This window comes from Eschrichtius robustus, chromosome 3 (assembly GCF_028021215.1).
Source record: "Eschrichtius robustus isolate mEscRob2 chromosome 3, mEscRob2.pri, whole genome shotgun sequence".
Taxonomy (NCBI): Eukaryota; Metazoa; Chordata; class Mammalia; order Artiodactyla; family Eschrichtiidae; genus Eschrichtius; species Eschrichtius robustus.
Window position 1 is genome coordinate 16,084,264 of NC_090826.1, and position 22,803 is coordinate 16,107,066.

The following is a 22,803-nucleotide window of genomic DNA, read 5'->3' on the forward strand; positions in this document are numbered from 1 at the left end:
TGATTTCAGAGCAGCACGTGCTCTATTGTTCAGGGCTGTCTGTGTTTTTTAGGACTCTAAAGCTGAGTCCCAGATTCCCACGGACATATTCCAATAGAAGCATGTATATTTCTGTGGCTCTTGCCAGCTGCTGCTAATTGCTTATGTAAACTACAAGATTCTTTAGGATTTCCTTTTGGGAGGGAGAAGGGCGCAACTACGACTGACGGACGCCAGGGGTACTTTGGGTGCCTGTGTCAGAAATGAAGCCAGAAAATGCTGTTCAAGAATAAATAATGGAATGACCTAATAAGTCTCACACACACAGTATTTTTTATACAATTATATGAGCACAGAAACAGGCGTGGAAGGAACACCTAATCTGTAAATAGTTTTTGAGGGGGTATGGGAAGGGGAAGTTAAGGGAGGGGAAATTAAAAACCTGTTTCCTGTTCTATGACTGAACAGGAAAAAAAAAATGGCATAATGATTGTGTTAGTTACCTATTGCTGTATAACAAATTATGCCAAAATTTAGCAGCTTGAGACAACAAAAATTTATTATCACACAGTTCCTGCAGGTCAGGACTCTGGGCTAATCTAGGTCATCTCAAGGTTTCATACAAGGCTGTAGTTAAGGTGTCAGCTGGGGCTGCAGGCTCATCCAAAGGCTCAACTGGGGAAGGATCCACTTCAGAGCTCACAGGTGTGGTTGTTGGCAGGATTCCTAGGGGCTGTTGCTGTTACCATTTAGTTCCTTGTCACGTGGACCTCTCTACAGGGCAGTTTACAACACAGCAGCTGGCTTCCCTCAGAAGAAGCAAGCAAGAGAGCAAAAGAGGGAGCAAGACAGATGCCAGAGTCTTTTGGTAACCTAACCATGAAGGTGACATCCCATCACTTTTGCCAAATTCTATTCCTTAGAAGAAGTAACTAAAGTCCAGCCCACAGTCAAGGGGAGGGGATTCCACAAAGCCATGGATATGGGGTGTGGCGGGGGGGGGGGGTGTCACTCTAAAGATGTAAAAATTGAAAATGCACATAGACAGGAAAAAAGAAAACAGAAAAATGGGTAAGGGCGGCAGGAGGACCAGAAGAAGCAGGCCTGGTTGGCCCTGTTAAGGAGTTGACCTTATTCCAAAGGGCAGCTATCAGTTTCAGACAGGGTGGGGTGGGGTGACATGGTCAGCTTTGCGCCTTAAATAGCTCAGTCTGCCAAATCAGGAGATAGTAGAGAACTGAAGGAAGTCATAGAAGAAATAGCCAAAGGAGTAAAATAGCATGCCTCTGGGTTTAGAGGGAGTTGGAACAGGAGACCGTTTGCTTTTCATGATGAGCCCATCTCTATATACTGTTAGTGTTTTTTTAAATCAAGGATGCATATTACTTTTATTTAAAAGACGTTTTAATTTTTAAAAAACCAGAAAGAATAAAAGAAAGAAGCTTGTAGAAAGGAGGTTCATTTAGCAATAATGTAGTGTAAATTCTAGAGAGCAAACACAGCAGTTGATTCTGTTGGGGGCGGGGAGTGAGCTATTTGACATTCCTGTTGTTTCCTTCTGACTTCTCCTCTGGCTCACCCCTGGGAAGGTGGAGTGAGTCATGTGATTGCGAGTTTGAAAGATAGCCCAGCCCCTTCCTCTCTCCACCCCCTTGGGAGGGCTGGAGATCCAGCAGGCCCCATGCTGGGTGCTAGGGGATCTAAGGTTTAAAAATCACAATCCCTGTCCTTACAGAACTGACTGTTTAGAAGGGGAGACAGAGAAGGGGCATCTAGCCCAGTCTAGGAAAGGTCAAAGAAGGCTTCCTGGAGGAGGTGACCTCAAGTGTGAATGGGGATTCTTTCAAAGAGGTAAATTAAGACAGAGGGATCAGCATGATGCTTGGGACAACTGCAAGTAATTCGGTATTGCCGGACCACAAAGGGCAGGGAAGGGGGACAGCAAGAAAGATGCTAGGGCCAAAGAGTGAAGCACCTTCTCTGCCAGGCTAAGGAGCTTAGGCTTTATCCTGAGAGCAATGGGCAAGGGCAAAGAGCCTGTGAAGGATTTTAAGCAGCAGGTGACATAGCCATATTTGTACTTTGAATAATCACCGCAGGGCAGCAAACTTATAGGACTGCATAAACCACAGACTGTCTGAATGTCTCAACAACACCACACCTCCACAATCCATCACCACCACATTTGCATCCATCTTGCCCAGGAAAAACGGACACTTCTTCCCAATGAAATCTCACTCTCTGCCCACCGTTGTCGGATTCTAACCTCCAAAAACTACAGCCCAGGAGTTCCAAGTAGCTGGATTTTGATCTGGCAGCAGCTTTGCTCTGTCAACAGTTTTAGCAAAAACCCCTTCCACCTCTGCTGGCAATTTACAGATAACATTTCTGAAATGGTCTGTGGATAAAGGATGTTGCTGCCCTGGGAAAACGTGTCTGTCTCCTGCCAGGAGGAGACAAAGAGCATTGAAATGGTGCCAAAGGACATGGTCCACGAGGGAAGGTCAAACAGCCCTCAACAGTTCTCTTTTTTAAGTCTTGTCTTTTTCCATTTTTCCATTAGCATCAGCCTTTTTCACCCCCATGTCCTTTGGGGGAAGGTTAAATGATGCTTCTTAGGAATATTACGCACTTTATCAAAACTATACAGTCTTGCTGCCTGGAGGGAAAAGGGTACAATGAAGACACAGGATGCCACAGAGCAGAGAGTATACCAGAAAAGAATCCTGTGGCCTCTCCAGCAACCCCTTCCATTCTCCTCTAATTCTTGTGGCTGAGCATAGTAAAGGCTGCCTTGGATGTTTAATAAATATTCTCTGAATGAATGAGACTCCCAGACAGAATATTAAATCTGCAGTATAAACAGATATTTTCGCAGAAAAGCATATGCCATATCCCTGACTTCACCTGCGTGGGATACCATTATGGGAGAAACTCAGGATGATTCCCCTGAGACCTGAGACATGGTACCACCATGGAAGACTTCCTTCTCAGGAGGACAGATGAGGACAGTGGAATCAGGGCCATGATCCCTACGAAAGGCAGCCCCTGGGCCCCACACGATAAGGCTGTATCTCTACCCTGAGAAGGGAGAACATGGAACCCTGTGATCCCTGTTGGAAGCTTCTCTGTGTAGAAATCCACCTGCTTGCCCTTTCTTTTGTTTTTTTTTTTTCTGTTTTGTTTTGCTTGCCCTTTCTATACCGAGGTCTGCTGAAGAATTGAGCTTCACTCTGTGCTTGGTTTAGACATGTCACAAGCACCTTAGATTTTTCTACAGAAGGAGAAATGAATGAGTCCAGTGCTCTCTGTTGAACAAGAAACTGCACTGTCTACAATGGACGGTTAATTAATATGAGCCTGGAGATTTCATTTCTACAGGTGGGTAGATTAAGCATCACAGGTTCAGCAGGTTTATTTGCAGCTTAGGGGAACAAACCCAAAGGCCAGTAACAACTGCACTCTTTAACTCAAAAACATCGATGCAATGTCCCTTTAGTGAATGTCTTACAAGCTGCACAGTCATTACAAGCATTATGGTAAAAGGTTACATTCCTAGGAGAGTAAAGAAAATCTTTTTCGTTAAAATATTAAATATCTCGGAGACCTTCTTGTTCCTTCTCAGTAGACATTAAAGAGCTGTAATGATAATGACACACAGCAGATGGGTAGATTTAAACTTTAAAGGAGATCTTTGCCGCAACTGACTAAGTTTCCACAGTTGAGCCTGTGGTCACTGGAGTGTGAAGTTTCTCCAACCTTCTCTTCCTTACCTTTCTCCAAAGGACAATTTCAACGGAACATTTTAAAATTGTGATTTAAAATTCTCTGAGATCGATCAAAAGATTAAAGATAATACCTGATCTCCATGTGCCTCTATAAATAAATTGGAAGGAAATTCATCTACTTATTTATTTATGTCTCTCCCAAATAAATATGATTGCATATGACAAGGGGCCTGCTATTTCTCCCCATAGGAGAGATCAGAACACACAAACTGCTGAAACAGTTGGCCACCTGTCTCTAACCAGGGGTCCACACCATGGCCAAGCAAGCCTGGGACCAGAACTCTTCAGATAATTGAAGATCCCTCCAGCAACAGCTGCTATTTACATGTCCCTTAATTTCACATTTAAGCAGGAAGGAAGGAGTGTGAAGCCTTTTGCTTGCTCTCTCTTGGTGTCCCGCCTTTTCTATCACACCATCATCAGAAGAATCAAAGTGAAGATGCTCTCTAATGTTGGCTGACCTTAAACAGTGGAAAGTCCCATCCTCTGTTCATTCAGGAAGAGGCTGACTGAGATGTGTGCTACAGCAGAGAAAAGTTCAACTCAAGGTCTATGACACAACAAAGCTCATTATTAAAATGTATTTGTGGTTTGAAACCACTTAGTGCAAAGACAAGTAAGTAAATTCTGTGAACTTTATCACACTATTCAAACTAAGTTCATTTTTCAAAAAAATTTGAGACCATGAATGAGTTAGACTGCACTTTTTTTTTTTTTTGGCCATGCCGCGCCGTGTGGCTTGTGGGATCTTAGTTCCCCGACCAGGGATTGAATACGGACCCTCGGCAGTGAAATCTCAGAGTGCTGACCGCTGGACTGCCAGGGAATTCCCTCAAAATGCTTTATTTTATTTTATTTTTTAAATTTGCTTCCACCTTTTCTTTTTTGTGTCTATTTTTAAAATTTTTGATTGCAGTATAGTTGATGCACAACATTATGTAAGTTGTACAACATAGTGAGTCACAATTTTTAAAGGTTATATTCAGTTTATAGTTATTACGGAATATTGTCTATATTCCCTGTGTTGTACAATATACCCTTTTTGCTTATTTATTTTATACATAATAGTTTGTACCTCTTAATCCCCTACCCCTAAGTGTCCACCAACAGATGAGTGGATAAAGAATATGTGGTATGTATATACAATGGAATACTACTCTACCGTAAAAAAAGAATGAAATGTTGCCATTTGCAGCAACATGGATGGACTTGGCGGGTATTATGCTTAGTGAAATAAGTCACACAGAGAAAGACAAATACTGTATGATATCACTTATATGTGGAATCTAAAAAAATAAAACAAACTAGTGAATATAACAAGAAAGAAACAGACTTTCAGATTTAGAGAACAAACTAGTGGTTACCAGTGGGAAGAGGGAAGGGGGGAGAGACAAGATAGACTGAATTTTTCAAAAAAGCTTTCATTATGTTAAAAAGCTTTATGTAAAATGTTTACAGAAATATTACACACAGAAAATTGCACAAATCAAAGTGTACATCTAGGTAAATTTTCATGACATGAACATACCCGGATTAGGAAAGAAAACATCACCACACTCCAAAAGCCTCTTCAAGTCTCCTTCTAGTAACTACCCTTCCAAGGGCAACCACTATACTGGCCTCTAACACTGTAGATTAATTTTGTCGGCCTTTGAGCTTTATATAAATGGAATCACATAGTATTTATTGCTTTTTATGTTTGCCTTCTTTAACTGATCAGTATATTTATAAAATATATCCATGTTGTTGTCTACAGTTGTAGACACTTTTATGGCTGTTTAGTATTCCATTGGGTGAATATACCACAATTTATCATCCAGTCTACTGTAGATGGCCATTTGAGTTGTTTCTAGTTTTACACTATGTGGAATAGTGTTGCTATAAACATTCTTGGGGAAACTATGTATGCATTTCTATAGGTAAATGCATACATAAAATAAAAAGTAAAATTACCAGCTCCCCACTTTATATATATATATATATATATATATATATATATTTCAATATGTTTAAATTCACCAATTCAAAGATGGATCTTTCTGCAGTTGCCTTATTTTTATTCGTATTTACTCCTATCCCTACTTACTATACAGCACAGAACCAGAGCTGTGCTGAACGTTGCAAATGAGCCCAAAAATAAATGGATTAGGCTGTGCCTTTCTACCCAAGCAATGCTGAGGTGGGTCTCAGGCCAGACAAATGTCTCCTTGCCCTGAAGCTCGCCTGTCACACACAGAGATACAGGGCTACGCCTACAAAAACATTCTACATCTCTTCCAGGGCCTCTTACCCACAACTATCCTTAGGGGTAAAGAGAATAGAGGTACCCATGATTACAGCAACGTTTTTTAAATGGCAGCACCACAAAATATACCTCCTTAGCCTGGGGAAGGCATAGTCCCTTGTTAAAGAATAACCCACTGACCAAATAAATCATGTAGACCTTGTCTGGATCCCAATTTGAATAACTGTAAAATAAGACAAAACAACAGGGAAATCTGAATATTGACTGGATAGTAAATGATATTATGGAGCTAATGTTAATATTTTCAGAGGTGATAATAATATTGTTTATGTTTTCTTTAAAAGAGTTATCACTTAGCAATAGATATTTAGGTATTTATAATATAAAGTCATTACAATACGATGTCTGGGATTTGCTTTAAAGTTGGGGGAATGGGGCATAGGAAGGAATGCACAGATGAATAAAATAACGGCCAGTTGTTGAGAATTGTTGAAGCTGGGTAATGGGTACATGGGGTTCACTATACTATTCCAATATTGTGTGTTTGAAAATTCCCATTTAAAAAAAGGCAAGAAAAAAGAAATCAGTACGAATCCCTTTATCGGCCATTTCTAACAGCAGCTTTGGGTAACAGGGCTCTGCCACTAACAAGCTGTGCGACATTGGGCAAGTCGCTCCACGTCTCGGGTACTCATTTCACTAATCTGAAAAATGTGGCCTTTGGGTGCGATTTCTCTTGGGGTCCTAAGAAGCGAGCAGGGACCGTGGGCTTGTTGAGAGGAGCCTAAGAGCACTGGGAGACAAGGATCCAACAATCAGGGCAACGTGAACTTTAACCTCAGCTCTGACACATACGACCTGGGACCCTCACTGCCCTCTCCATGCCTGTTTTCGTATCTATAAAAATGACATTCCTATCTCATTGGTGGGAAAATTAACAAATGTAAAGAGTCTGGCACGGTGGATGATAATAAATATAAGTGTCCTTTCTTAATTATTCGCTTTTGCCCAGAACCAGCGATGTTCACACTGAGGACCACCCTGACACGCGACTCCTAGACCCTGGGTACAAAAGCGCAAGAAACTACCCGCCGCGCAAGTGCGCGCCCAGCGCCCTCGCGCGCCCAGCCAGGAAACCGCCAGAGTGGCGGCCCCGCCCATTAGCGACCGCGCCTGCGCAGAGGCACCGCCCCCGAAGTTTGTTGTTTTGCCCGGCGTCACCGACGCCTCGGGCTCCGGGGAGAGCATGGCGGTGCGGCAGGCGCTGGGCCGGGGCCTGCAGCTGGGCCGAGCGCTGCTACTGCGCTTCACGGCCAAGCCTGGCCCGACCTACGGCTGGGGGCGACCGGAGCGGCCGGGCCCCGCGGCGGGCTGGGGTCGCGGGGAGCGCCCGGGCCAGGCCGCGGGACCCGGCGCGGAGCCGCGCAGGCTCGGGCTCGGGCTCCCCGGCCGCTACCGCTTCTTCCGCCAGTCGGTGGCCGGGCTGGCGGCGCGGCTCCAGAGGCAGTTCGTGGGGCGGCCCCGGGGCGGCGCGGGCCCTTGCGGCCGGGCCGTCTTTCTGGCCTTCGGGCTGGGGCTGGGTCTCATCGAGGAGAAGCAAGCGGAGGGCCGGCGGGCGGCCTCAGCCTGTGATGAGATCCAGGTGAGCGCTGGTTGCGGGCGGGGGCTGGAGCAGAGGCGGGCCGGAGTCAGGCGGGGGGGCGGGACTAAGCGCGTGGGCGGGTCCCGAGTTGGGTGAGGGGCGGGGCCGGCTGTGGGTGTGGTGAGGGGCGGGGCTGGGAGGCATGTACTGATTTGGGGGCCCTGGGTCAAGGTTTATCTTGTCGGAGCTGGAATTTCTTGGCAGTCATCGGTTAAGGCTCATTTTCTTTGTTACTGATCTCCTCATACCCGGCCAGGACCTCACTTTTGTTTTACTGTCTTCCCTTCCTCAGCATGTTTTGAAAGATATGTTAATTATAGCTCCTCTTGCACCGAGGCCAGTGACTTTCCATAAATTTTCTAAAATTTAAGGACAACTAAATCATAGTAACACTTCTGTTCCTGAGGTAGCTGTCATCCACAATTTATGGATGAGGAAACATACTCAGAGAGGTGAAAGGTGAAAGGTGAAGTAACTTGCTGAAGTCACACAGCTAATAAAGGGCAGTGCCCCATGTCTGACTTTCCAGAGCCTGTGCCCTTAAACCACTGTGCCAGCCAGGCTGCATCCAGTTTAGCCAATTAGTGGCATAACTGAAGCCACAGTAAAAAGCAAGAACAGCAGAAGAAAACAGCAGACCTAATGGGTTTTAGTTAACCTGGATAGAGTTATCAGAGGTGACTAGATACATAGGGGTTCTTAGGCTTTTTAAATGTTTAAAATAGCTCAGAGAATTCTGTTTCTGCTCAACCAAAATCTGTATTTCTTCAGAGAAACAGAGCCAATAGGATGTGTTTATAAAAAGGGAGATTTATTTGAAGGAATTGGCTCTGCCGTTCTGGAGGCTGGCAAGTCCAAAATCTGCAGGGTAGGTGGGCAGGCTGGACACCCAGGGAAGAACCATTGTTGAGTTCAAGTCTGAAGGCCATCTGCTGGCAGGATTCCCTCCTCTTCCAGGGAGGCCATTCTTCCTGGGGTTTGGAAACACTCACTGAGTTAGTACAGCCCCTGCGTTTCACAGCTTAGCGCTGAGGTGGTGGAAGGTGGGGTGACTTGCCCAAGGACACAGCTGGTTGAAAACCAAGCAGTGTCTCCCATGTTTCCTGGTTTTCAGCCCAGTTCGTGTTACTCATCACCAGAGTGTCTCACGTTTGCGCTCTGTCCCCTTTGGGGCAACAGGTGACACCTGACCTAGTCCCCAGCCTCTGTACTTGTCTTTTGCTACAGCTCAACTGGCAGAAGCCAAGGGCGGCCAACTTGACAAATCCTACTTAAAATTAGGGAGGCTGTTTTTAAACTGAGGAGCTTGACCCCCTAAGCTTACCATCCTCCATGTCCTTTCTTCACACTTCACCTTTCTGTGACTTAAAATTTTTAATTAGTTGCCAATTTAAAAAATTCGGGCATTTGACTTCTTTTGAAAGAAAATCACCAGATCTGGCAACTCTAGTGCTAAAATTCTGTATGGTGTCATACTGGGGTAGAACACTGACCAGTGCCTTTAGATGCATTTGGAAAGCATTTGGGGGGGTGGGGGAAACCTATATAAAATAGGCAAAAGACATGAATATATATTTCACCAAGAGGAGATACAGATGCCAAATAAGCATATGAAAAGATGTTCAACGTCACTAGCCATTAGGGAAATGCAAGTTAAAATACAATGTGATATCTCTGCATACTTATTAGAACAGCTAAAATTTTTAAATTAGTGATAGTAGCAAATGCCTGTGAGGATGCAGAGAAACCGGACCAATGGTGAGAATACAAAATGGTGCAGCCACTCTGGAAAATAGTCGGCAGTTTCTTAACAAAGCTAAACATGTATTCGTTGTATGACCCAGCCATTGCCGTCTTGGGCATTTACCCAGAGAAATGAAAACTTATGTTCACACAAAAACCTGTACATGAGTAGCTGCTATGGAAAACAGTATGGCAGTTCCCCCCAAAAATTAAAAATAGAATTATCATATCCCAGCAATTCCACTTCTGAGTATATATTCAAAAGAATTGAAAGCAGGAACTTGAACAGATACTTGTACACCTATGTTCATAGCATCATTCAGAGTAGTCAAAAGGTGGAAGCAACCCAAGTGTCCGTCAGTGGGTGAAGAATAAGCAAAATGTGCTATATACATACAATGGAATATTATTCAGCCTCAAAAAGAAAGGAAATTCTGACACATGCAACAACATGGAGGAACTTGAGGATATTATGCTAAGTGATATAAGCTAGTCACAAAAAGACAAATACTGTATGATTCCACTTATATGAGGTATTTAGTCAAATTCATAGAGATGGAAAGTGGAGAGGGGCTGGGGAGTCACTGTTTATTGGTATAGAATTTCAGTTTTGCAAGATGGAAAGAGTTCTGGAGATGGATGGTGGTGATGGTTACACAACAGTGTGAATGTACTTAATGCCACTGAACTGTACAATTAAAATGGTTAAAATGGCCAATTTTGTTACGTGTATTTTACCACAATTCTTAAGAATAATTTTTAAACCCTGTACACAGATGTTCACGGCAGCATCATTCATAATAGCAAAATATTAAAAACCCAAACATCCTTCAGCAGGTGAATTGTTAAACAAACCCTGGTACAGCCATACAGTGGAATACTAAGCAATAACAAGGAGTCAACCATTGATAGATAACAACCTAAATGAACCTCAAGGGCATTATGCTTAGTGAAAAAAAGTCAGTTCCAAAAGGTTACATCCTGTGCGATTCTATTTATATAACAGTCTTGAAATGACAAAACTGTGGAGATGGAGAACAGATCACTGGTTGCCAGGGGACTGGGACGGGTGGGGTTGGCCCAAATACAAAGAGGTGGCACAGAGGAGTTCTTCTGTGGCGACGGAACACTCCTCTGTCTTGATTGTGGTGGTGATTGCATGTATCTGTACGGGGGATAAAATTGCATAGAGTTACACGTGCGCACGCGCGCGTGCACACACGAAAGAATGCAGGTCAGAAAAGATGGTGAGGGGCTTCCCTGGTGGTCCAGTGGTTAAGACTCCGCGCATCCACCGCAGAGGGCGCGTGTTCCATCCCTAGTCGGGGAACTAAGAACCCGCTTGCCGTGCGGCCAAAAAAAAAAAAAAAAAAGTGAAAACTGAGTAAGATCTGTAGTCTAGTTAACAGTAGTGTATGTTGTCACTTTCCTGGGCTTGATATTGTACTAGTGCTTTATAAGATGTCACTTGTGGGAAACTGGGTGAAGGGTACACAGGACATTTTGTACTTTTTTTTTTTTTTTTTTTTTTGCTGCTTCCTGTGAGTCTATAATTATTTCAAAATTAAAAGTTTTAAAACATGTATCTCATTCTCAAAACCATGGTTGCTAAAGGATTACTCTACAAGATATTGCTTCCACTCCACAGAGTTTAGAAGCTAGTTGGCAAGGCAAGACAGACTTTCGTTTTTTAAAAACATTAGAAGTTATCATACGAGGTGTATTAGCTCATAGGGTCTCAGTGCTTTAGGAATCCTCCAGAAGGAAAGGTTGCTGTGGGCTGGGTTGTCAGGACTGGCTATAGGGGAAGCAGGAGCTTGAGTTGGGACTTGATGGATGAGTAAGGATGAGCAGGTAGAGTGAAGACAGTAGAGATAGGGGGCAGGGGAGGGGAATAGTTTGGGCAAAGGTTCAGGGAGAGGCATGTGAGAGACCAGTACAGCCAGTGCAGACCAGCCTGCAGAACAATTTTCCCATGTAGGAAGTACCAGGACAAGGTTACTGAATAACCTATCAGGTTCTTGAACCTGATGAGTGACACGTGAAAGCAGTGTGGTTTCATCTGGCTCAGAAGCAGGTGAAGGGAGGACGTGAGTGGGAGAGTCTGGAGCAGAGTGACTAACCAAGAAAAGACGAGATCTGAGGGGGAAGGCAGAGTTTGGGTGACTGGAGAAGTGATGTCACCTGCCTGAGGTAGGCAAGAACCCCGATTTGGGGGAGGTAGCCTCTATCCCAGTGCCTCCCCACAGCACCTGCGTTTCCATCTACGTCCGTCAGAACTCTTGTATTCTTGTGTCCTTTCTGCAAACAGAATGGCCCACCAGATTCCTAAGAGGTAGAGACAGGAAGACAGATGTATGGTCAGGCCACTCAAGATGGCCGTCCTCTTGCTCTCTGTACATCCCCTGCCGGACCAGTCCCTGCTTCACTTAACATCCTGCTCACAGGAAGGTGCTTGCCCCCTGCCCCAGCTAGTGATTGTTCTAAGCCTTAGGCCAAAACAGCTCCACCCGCTGGTTTATTAAAGGGAAACATCTGCCCTCGTGATGGCCATTATCCTGAGGGGCTGTGAGGGATGTGCCCCAGTCGCCGGTTTCCCTGGTCACTGATGAGCCAACCTGATACCAATTTCCCTACAAATGGTAGCCTCCTGCACCGCCCCCAAGTGAAGACTAGTGAAGGTTGCTGCCGCGTCCTGCCTGCTGTCTGCCACGCCCGTTGGGATGTTGCTCCAGGACCTTGCGCTGCGGACGTGTAAGATGCCGCGTCCAATAGACCATTGATGTCTTTGTCACCGTCTCCAGACTCTTTCTTCAGCCGTCTCAAGGCTGGGCAGATACAAGGCTTGCAGGCCTGTGGGGTGCAGCCCAACAACAGGACCTGATGACTCGGCCCCAGGGAGCCCCCTGGTTTTGCCCCCTTGCCTGCAAAAGCAGCCTGAGGCCATTCACAAGTGGGAGGGGTGGCTGCTGGCCACCGGCTTCTGCCCATACACAGTCCTTGGGAGCCATCCGATACCTGCCTGCCGAGGTCTTTGCAGAAGGAGCCGTCTCCATAATCAGAAACCTCCAAGCTTGTGCTGGGAGCTTGACAGGCAGCAAAGGCGTGATATGCCGGCTGCAGAATTTGAGAGTTCTGACCTCGTAACTAATTCATGATGGTCTGTGTTGGGCTGTCTCGGTGACTGCGATGAAGTGACACTTCGAGAAAAATCATTCTGAGTGATGAGAGAGAAAGCAGGATGGCCTGAGCCCAGGACGAGCAGTGAAACCCACCTTGGTTGTGTTTTTATCGGCTCTTGGTCTTGTCAGTGAAGAGCTCGCCTCACTGTACCTCGCCATCCCTTCACTGAAGCCTTACTGGGCTCCCTGGCTCACGGTGCCTGCTCTTTTTCTTCACAGGCACTTTTCACCCAGAAAAACAAGCTGCTCCCTGACCCACTGGACGCTAGACGCTGGCAGGGTTTCCGGCTGGAGGAGTATCTGATCGGGAAGTCCGTCGGCAAGGGCTGCAGTGCCGCTGTCTATGAGGCCGCCATGCCTGTGTTGCCCCAGCATCAGCAGGTGGCAGGGAGCATCGGGCTTCTTCCAGGGAGAGGCCCAGAGATCGTTCCACGAGGAGAAGAGGAGCAAGCCCCACTGGCCCCTGCCTTTCCCTTGGCCATCAAGATGATGTGGAACATCTCGGTAAGGGTGGGGCCTTCCATCTTTAAAGCCGGCGTTTCTCAAAATGCCGATCTTGGGGGAACCTCATGGCGCTTTTTCCCAGGCAGTAAATAGGAAACAACACAGATCCTCCACAGTACAGGTGCCTCACGCTCTTGCACAAGAGTCTGAAGCAGCGTGTCTCAGACTGTAATATGTCCACGCATCACCTGGGGTCAGGTCAGAAGGCAGATTGTGGGCAGCTGCTGTGGGGTGGGTGGAGCCTGAGACTCCCGCTCCCTAACGAGCTCCCAGGCGATGCCCACGCTGCTGGGCCGTGAGCCACACTGAGTAGCAAGTGCCTGAAGCGTCCAGGCCGATCAGTTAATTTCAGGGCTGCAGTCTGCACTGGCCTCTCTCTCCCTGACCTGCCACGCTGGGCACGAGGGGCCGCGCGCCTCCCACCGCCCCTGCAGACCCAAGGCTGGCTTGTCGCCTCTCTGCTCTCAACTCTTGCAGAACTCGAGACTTTGGGAAATTGAGTATTTTTCCCACCTGAAAACAAAGACTTCTGTCCATTTAGAGTAATTTATCTTGCCATTACATGGGGGGTGGGAGGAGAGGTTAGGAAATTCATCAAGACCTGATGCGTTTCCTCCTGCCCAGAGCATCTTTCCAAGGCTAAGGTGGGACACAGCCACACAGCTCGTGCTGGACACTGAAGGATGCAGGTTCAGGTTTCGATTTGGGGAATGGAGGTTATTAGACTATACTTCCACGCTGGGCTAATAGCTAGCAAGTAGCCAAATCCTCGGCCTAGGAAATACCCAGTCTTAGTATCAAAACTCCCACTGGTTGGGGCACGACAGCAAATGCATTTACAAAAGCTAAAAGACTTGATTCTTAAAGGATTCTTGACAGGTTTCACAAGTCCTGAGAGCTGTTCATAATGAAATGAGGAAAATAGGGTGCTCTTCCTTGTTTTTTGTTTTTTACCGGGTGATGAAGAGGGCTGTTCCGTGATTCGGCACGAGTTTATCCAGCGGGGGCTTGTCGGGCTGGGCCTGTCTGCTGAAGGGAGCCTGTGCGGGTGCGCGCTAGTGCTCGGTGGTCAGGTTTGAGCCTGGTGGTGACCGGAGGCATCTGTGGCAGGAAGAAGGGTCCCTGCCTTGATCATCTTGACATCTCCTGCCGTGGGCACCTGAGCTGCCAAAGAGTGTGAGGTGTGGGAAGCGTCCTCTGGGTTGGCATGGATGGCACCTCTGCCCTCTCTCTCCCAGGAGAAGCTCAGCTTGGCTTCCCACTTCAGAGAGGTTATCTTAGCTTGAAGGTCAAAGCCAATTCTAGGCAGTAGCCGTCCTGGTCCAGATTATAAGGAGGGCCTGGACTTGCTTGGGCCTGCGTAACCCTGGATCCATTATGGCTGTGTTCCAGGCGGGCTCATCCAGCGAAGCCATCTTTAGCACAATGAGCCAGGAGCTCGTCCCAGCCAGTCGAGTGGCCTTGGCCGGGGAGTATGGAGCAGTCACTCACAGGTAAGCACCCATCTGCCCACCACACAGAGCAGAATCCCCACCTGTGCCCTCACCACTCAGCACAGTGTCTGACACGACACACAGTAGATAATAAAGTCTCACTGAATGATGTAGTCAGTGATGGATTTTCAGTTGGTGGATAATTGGGAAAGATTGTAGACGGTCTGACTCCGGTGGAAGATGCAGGTGGCTGATTCATGCTGGAGTAGGGAGAGAAGGCCGTCCAAAGCTGCCCAGTTCAGAACGATGGAAAATGGATCTGGTTTCTGATTCCTAAGTAATTCCCAGGTAGAAACAAATCGACCTCTGTTCCCAGCGGAGGCAACACTCACTTCACGAATAGCTGCCGTGACCTGATAGTGCCAAGAGATTTTTTTTTTTAATGGCCTGTTCTCCATGTGACAGAGGAGCCTGAGAAGTCGGGAGCAGAGTCTAGCATGGTAAGTGCTAGAATGGCGTACGCTCAGGTGCTAAGGGAGCCCAGAGGTGTGTGTGTTGCAGGGGTTCGGGGCCATTCAGAAGGGCCTCTTGAAGGCACAGTTCTGCCTCTTGGAAGATGGATAGCCATTAGCTAGGGAAAGAAGTAGGAAAAGAGGCTCCCTCCACAGAGGGAAGAGTCTGGATGGCAGCCTAAGCTCACCTTGGCTTTGCAAACCCACAGGTTGTAAAAGATAATACTTGTGCCAGAGGAGACGCTGTGCTCCCTTTAATATTTGCAGACCACCAGGAAGAAGTGGCCCGCTGCGTTTTTGGTGACTTACTAGAGGGTTGGTCTGTAGATCAGAAGCAGGAAGGTGGAAATGGGGACTTTAGGAAACATACATGGAAGACCCCTTCCAGGGCTTGGAAGGCTCTAGTGTGACTGAGGGTCGGTGCAGGCCTAGGGAAGTAGCTACTTGGGGGGGGCTTAGCCCTGTCCTCCTCTTCTCCGGCTTCCTTTGTAGGGAAGGGTGGGTGTCAGCTGCTTCCTAGGGGCTAAGTTTATCCTCTGGTGCTTCCTTTTGGGTGGAAGCGTCAGCCAGCTGACATGGTGCTGCCATGCAGACCTGTCGCTCTGCAGACTTCTACCCACTTTAGTTTTTTCACAGTGTTTATCTCCATCTGTTCTTAAATTGTAGATGTCTTTGTCTTATTTATTCATCGTCTCTCCGGCTGCACTCTCTGAGGGCAGGGCTTTTGTGTTTGTTTACTGTGTACACCCAACAGCTCAGTGAATGTCTGTGGAATGATTAGACGAATATGGCAGAAGGTCTGTTACCTAAAGTACTGATGACATCAACTCCGTCTCGGGAGAAAGACTCCGAGACCCTGAGAGCACTGGGTGGATTTCTTCCTAGCCTTTGCTCATCTGGGGACCTCAGACTCAGCCCTTGTGATCTGCTCCTGTGGCTGCTTCTCCCACCTGATTTCTGATCTTCTCCCGTTTACACCCTATGCTCCACCATGGTGAATTCATATGCCCTCCCCAGATGCACACAGGCCTCTTGTGTGTGCAGTTAGACCCCCACCACAGCCTCCGGTCCTGCTCCAGTTCTCCATACACACACGCACGCACACACTCCAGTCCTGCTCCAGTTCTATACACACACACACGCACACACTCCAGTCCTGCTCCAGTTCTACACACACACACACACACACACACACACACACACAGACACACACACACTCCGGTCCCGCTCCAGTTCTATACACACACACGCTCCGGTCCTGCTCCAGTTCTATACACACACACACACACTCCGGTCCCGCTCCAGTTCTATACACACACACACGCCTCCCCAGCACAGCCACATGCTTCCTCTGGGCTCTCGTGTCAACCAGGCAGCGCTTTCCCACTGTGGCACTGACAGCCTTGTGCTGTGATCGTGATTCTCCCACTGGCCTTAATGGCCCCAGGCTAGGAACAATGCTTTGATTCCTTTGATCGCCTAGGACAGGGGCCCATTTGGGTGGAGTCCAGAGGAGCTGTACAAGGCCACACGGTGGACTGGCTTCAAAGCTCGGAAGTGAGGCAGCTGTGAGGACGGGGCATGTGTCGAACTCTCTGTGTTGTCTTGATGTCTCTGGGCTTTTCTGCTCCCTCCTCCTCCTCTGCCACCCAGCATCCTTATTTCCTACCCATGGCTACACCTCTGGCTTCCCTCAGGCCTCAAGTTCATGTGCCCAAAGCACAGTGAGGGCAAACAATACTGAAACATCGGAGTTTGGAGCAGAGAAAGATTTATTGCAGGGCCATGCAAGGAGAAGGATGGCTCATGCCCCAAAAACCCCCAAACACCCCCAAGGGTTTCAGCAAAGCGATTTTAAAGGCCAGGTGAGGGGAGGGGGTCACAGGGTGTGTGAGTGGCTCGTGCACAGTTCTCTGACTGGCTGACGGTGAGGTGGCAGGGCGGTGTCACGGGTTCACATTATCGATCCTCAGGCGCCGGTAGGTCTGGGGGCCGTGAGCCCGTGGTCATCACGTAGTTAGCATCTTCCATATGGTGGGGGTGGGGGGGGGGTTGTCACATCTGTAAAACAGCTCAGGAATGTGCATCAGATACTGTTATCCAGGTACTTCGGAGAGGAGCTAAAGCAGAGGATTCGGGGGAAGGCCCCATAGGGTCCTGCTCTGTAACAGCATCCTTTCACCCTCAGCTCCATTGCTGACTGCCCAGGTACTGCCACGTTTCCTCACTCACTCACTCCACAAAGAGAGACTCTCCCCTTTTCCTGCCAGCCACTGGGCCTCAGACATGACTGCAGGCTTGTTGCCCTTGGGGTACGTGCTTACCCTTAGTCCCAGCAGCTCTGAGCCAGGGGCAGGGCTGGTACACAGCAGGTGGTTTTGCAGCCCTGGTCATGCCGTCCCGAACGTGGCCGTTGTGTCTGAGCGGTAGGTGTGGGCGTGGCAGCAGGTGACATCTCTACTATGAACTGCATGTGTATCCATTCACTCAGAGGTTTATTGAGCTCATACTCCATGCCAAATGTTATGCTAGAACTTGGAATCGAGGAGATTCCAGGTCCTTTACAAGCATTAACAACTTCATGAGGCATGTTACCACCTTATCCCCCTTTTGCATTTGAGACTGAGCCCAGAGAAGTTAAGCAACTTGGCCAAGGACTTGGAGTGGCAGGGGTGGGATTCAATCCCAGGCAGTCCGATTCCAGGGTCTCCTACACTGTGTTCTGCCACCTGGGATGGATGGACAGCGGACGGGCTGGTGGAGTCACTGAATGCGATGAGCCATTGTGGCTTTTCCTTCCAAAACCAGGCTTTGCACCTGGGGCAGAGTTGATATGAGGAACTGGGCGCATAGATGCATGTCAGTATTGAATGTGGCCTTAGACTGTTACATTTCCAAGTGTCATACCTGCTACTGGCCTCATGTTTGTCCCACTTGGCTGAAAAAGGAGATCCAAGGGGGGTCCCAAGCAGCTGGCCGCACACCCCAACGTCATCCGCGTCTTCCGCGCCTTCACATCGTCTGTGCCACTGCTGCCAGGGGCCCTGCTCGACTACCCTGACGTGCTGCCCCCGCGCCTTCGCCCCGAAGGCCTGGGCCACGGGCGGACACTCTTCCTTGTCATGAAGAAGTAAGTGGCAGGGGTGTGGCAGGACCTGTAGTGAGCGGTGTGCCTGGAGCCCGGGGTGGCAGGGAAGAGGGATCCCCGCCCTCTGGGAGGCCAGGCTGAGGGCGTGTCTGCCCCGTGGAGCGGTTTCCCTGTAGGACAACTTTTCATGAAAACAGAAACACGTGTTGAGTCAGAACACACTTTTCCCCTAGTGCTGTTAGTACCTCTGACTGTTGCCCCCCCCTCTGTGCTCACCTTACCTGGTTTCTTAACATAAACTGCTCCTTCCTCCATCCCTGCACCCCTGGCATTGCCGTATGGGTTTTTAAGGAAACAAGTATCTGTACTGTTACACTTTTAATATGTGAGGCCCCAGTTCTTCCTTCCTAATGTCAGGATGGTGGGTGGGAACAGAAAGGATACTTGGGGAAAAAAGAAATCAAAAAGTTCAGGAAGAAAAGGAAAGGCCATCCCCCTAATAGGAAATAAGGTGCTCATGATCTTGGTGCACAGTAGCCGAGGCCCTGTCGCCCTCTCTGGCAGCTACTCCTGTACCCTGCGCCAGTACCTTCGTGGGCACAGCCCGAGCCCCCGCCTGGCCACCGTGATGACTCTGCAGCTCCTGGAAGGGGTGGCTCACCTGGTGCAGCAGGGCGTCGCACACAGAGACCTGAAATCCGACAACGTCCTCATGGAGCTGGACGCAGGTAGGTGCCCCGCTGCACCTCCAGGCGGTCCAGGGCACGCTGGACTTTAGGTCTGGGGACATGTAGGAGCCTTTGGGTCTTTTTTGATTTTCATGTTCTAAGTTGTCGTGTCTTAGCTCTGTACACAGGAGATGAGCACTCCCTCCTTCAAGATGGAGGTTTTTGTTCTCTGTGTAGGATCCGCGGAGCGGTGGTGAACGGTTCCCAGGTTCCTTTCGGTTGTCCGCTTACAGAAGAGAAACCTCAGTGGCGGACATTTTCTTGAATAAAGTGAAAGAGAGGTAGACTTTAGCTTAATATAAGAAAGAATTTTCAAACAGTGAGCACTGCTTGAATGTCAGCCCAGCTGCCCCTGGCAGTGAGCTCCCCGTCACTGGAAGCACTCAAGTGAAGCTGGATGGCCACTTGCCTGGGGATCCTGTAAAAGAGTCATACCTCTGGTCAGTTTTGAACTAGAAGGTTAAAGATAACTAAATATGCATTTCTAAGGAACTGGCTTTTTAAAGGAAGTCTGTATGAATCCTTTTACAAATAACTAATTCATAACGCACCTATTTTTTAGGTTTGGATTTGAGGTTTCCAGTTCAAAGACTCTTGGCGGTCATTTGAGCCAGCACCACCGGATGAGTAAAACAAGAGCTGCTCCTTCAATCTTGGGAGAGCTCCAATTACTAGATTATTTAGATTGAGCCAAATTTTATCCCGTTCTTTGCCTGGGGACCTTGATTTCCTAGAGGCACATCTGTACTTGTGTGGCTGGCCCCGCTCGGCTCTCCAGCGAGCGGGCAGCTGTCCAGGCCTTGCTGGCCCTGTGCTCCTGGGTCAACACGGAGTCCCTGTGAGCCCCTCGTACCCACATCCAGAGGGTGGCTTTAGTGGAAACATAGGACCTCGGGGCGGAGGGGTTGGTGGGGAGAGGCTCGGCCACTCACCTCTGCCTGTCCGTCTGCAGACGGCTGCCCCTGGTTGGTGATCACAGACTTCGGCTGCTGCCTGGCCGACGAGCGCGTCGGCCTGCGGTTGCCTTTCACCAGTTGGTATGTGGACCGTGGTGGAAACAGCTGCCTGATGGCCCCTGAGGTGAGTCCTGCTGAGTGTGTCAGGCGCCGTCAGCAGAGCCTCTCCCACCAGGTCTCCTCACTGTTTACTCAACACTTTCATCTTCTCTGACCCACAATTTATCAGAAGTCCCTTCCCTGCCTCTTTGCTTAAATCTGGATCTGTCTGATGTTCCAGGAGATGTGAGTTTTGTCATCAGCCCAAAGCAGAGCTGAGCAGATTCTCCTGCATCTGAGCTACAGTTCACTCAGGTTCTGGGTTCCCCGGGACAGAGTTCAGATTAGTCTGTGAATCGGGTGCCGTGCAGGAGCATGAATAGTTTAGAAGTACCAGCAGCATGACTGCTCACCGGTTGCTTTCTGAGCAGGTGTCCACAGCCTGCCCTGGCCCCAGGGCAGTGATCGACTACAGCAAGGCTGATGCCTGGGCGGTGGGAGCGCTCGCCTACGAAATCTTCGGGCTCCCCAATCCCTTTTACGGTCAGGGCAGGGCCCACCTTGAAAGCCGCAGTTACCAAGAAGCTCAGCTGCCAGCGCTGCCCGAGTCGGTGCCTCTGGAGGCGAGACAGCTGGTGAGGTCACTGCTCCAGCGGGATGCCAGCAAGGTGAGGCCGTCCCCAGGTTTACAGGGATTGTGTGGATGGAAACCTCGGTTCATGTTGCAGAGTAAAGGTCAGGGTTGGGCAAGCACTAGAGTGACAGGCAGCTCCTCTGTCTTACAAAGGTAAAGGCCAAGTATAGGAGAATACAAAGTAGACTTGCGTATAGATAGGAGTATGGGAGCTGGCCACCAAATTAGTCAGGATTCCAGCAGTTCAACTCCTCTTGGTTTTAGTTGCTTAAAGTTACTCAGAGGGAAAGAGATGCAGTTTTAAGAAACGTGTAATGACGATGTAGCTTAAAGAATCAGCTGAGATCTAATCAGACAGATGTGATGACATCTCCTAAGAGATCTGGACATTGTGAAATTACTACAAAGGCTAACATATTTGAAACCTGAATTGGAGTGGCAGGTCCGGTTGAGGTGGCATGTTTAGTGGAAACAGCCTGGACAGACCAGGGCTCAAACTCCTGTCCTACCACTTACCCCTCACCCCTCACCAAGTGCTGCAGGCTGTCATGGTCACGGTAGGTGTTCGCTGCTGCCCGTCATTAAGTCATGACAACTCCCCTCACCCCAGACACGGCTCCTGGGCCTTCCAGGGTGCGGAGGCTCTTCCAGCAATGCACACTGCCCCCCGCCCCCCGCCCCCCCCCCCCCCCCCCCACCAATTTGTACCCATGGAAAAGCCGGGAGTGTGTGTCAGGTGAGTGCAGGGTATTGTAGGAGATAGAAGGGTGGAGAGAAGAATTTGCTCGGGGCCAGAGAAGGGAAGGCCCTGCATCGAGGATGCATTAACAAAGCAGGCTGTGGGTGAAGACTTTGTCACAGGTGTTCTAAGCGTCAGCTTCCCTTCCTGTTACAGAGGCCATCTGCCCGAGTGGCTGCTAACGTGCTTCATTTAAGCCTCTGGGGTGAACGTACTCTAGCCCTGAAGAACCTGAAACCAGACAGGATGATCGGCTGGCTCCTCCAGCAATCAGCCGCCACTCTGCTGGCCAGCAGGCTTGCAGAGAAGAACTGTGTGGAAACAAAAATGAAGATGTTATTTCTGGCCAACCTGGAGTATGAAGCGCTGAGTCAGGCAGCCCTCCTCCTCTGCTCGTGGAGGGCGGCCCCGTGACAGCCGATGTAGCTGGTGAATTACTAAAAGGACTTCCAGTATCTGTGTCGTGATGGTCTGTGAATGCTGAGGGAGGGGCTCCTAGGTGAGGGGTGGGGGAGTCGGTCAGGAGAAAAGATGGTGCAGGGCGGGCCAGTCAGGCAGAGAGAAGGCCTCGGGTTTGGCAAGCGGAAGGAACAGCTTGAGTTCACAGTCTAGCTACTAACTCGCTCAAGCAGTGTGATTCTTTATGCATCATATAACCTGTGTGGACTGAAGTTCTCTTACCTCTAACATGAAGAAACTGGTCTAGCTAGAGGTCGGCAAACTTTGTCTGTAGAGGGCCAGTACTCAGGCTGTTGCAGCTACTCAACTCTGCCGTTGCAGCGCAAAGGCAGCCTTAAATATGTAAACAAGTCAGTGTGGCGGCTCCCCAGTAAAGCTTCATTTAGGGACATTGAGATTTGGATTTCACGTGTCACTAAATAGTCTCAATTGTTTTCAACCACTTAAACGTAAAAACTGTTCTTAGCTTGCAGGCCTACAAAAAACAGGCAGCAGGCCAGACTGACCCACAGGCCAAGTTTGCCAACCCCTCGTCTAGACGAATTCAGAGGGCCTAACTAACTCTAAAAAGAAGCGCTGGCTAATCACTAGGCCCCTTTGTGTATCAGCGCTAAAAATGTGACTCTGCATACAAATCCAAAGGAATGAGGCCACTGTACCAGGCGAGGGGCTACTCGGGTGTAAGCTGCTGACCAAAAAGTCCCACCTTAAGCTCGTGTCCTGTCTTCACAGACCTCTGAAAAGTCAGTGACCGAGCAGGTGAGGCCGAGCTGAGGCGGGTTAGACCTGCGTGACACGTTAGTCTGCGTGTTACCTGCGCTGAGGCAAACGTTCGCACAGGTCAGGGTATGCAGGTACCAGAGTGAAAAACGCTGAAGTAAGGCCCAAGATGCGGGAGCCTCTGCACTTCAGTCACGCGTCCTGGAACGGCTCTGAGGGTGGTCTGGGGGAAGCGTCGCCACGGAGCTCGTCCAGCTACTGAATTGAGTCTAGCAGAGCTAACATGACTGATGAAATGGGAATTAACAGGGCAGTGTTTTAAACTTGCTGATTTTCCCCTTCTGACTAGCGTTTCTTACAGGAATTGTGAAGAATTAAATGCATATTTACCACTGCAGAACATGTATGTGCC

At 48.7% G+C, this 22,803-nt stretch overlaps 1 protein-coding gene across 1 annotated transcript; it reads left to right on the top strand.

Moving 5' to 3' along the window:
• The first annotated feature begins 7,218 nt into the window (after positions 1-7,218).
• PINK1 (PTEN induced kinase 1) lies at positions 7,219-22,791 on the top strand. The gene is made up of 8 exons (XM_068539096.1): positions 7,219-7,654; positions 12,799-13,083; positions 14,476-14,576; positions 17,976-18,158; positions 18,681-18,844; positions 19,797-19,924; positions 20,271-20,507; positions 21,369-22,791. Exons 1-8 carry the CDS (start codon positions 7,259-7,261, stop codon positions 21,624-21,626), a joined length of 1,752 nt encoding a protein of 583 aa, XP_068395197.1. The 5' UTR covers positions 7,219-7,258; the 3' UTR covers positions 21,627-22,791.
• Positions 22,792-22,803: the final 12 nt, after the last annotated feature.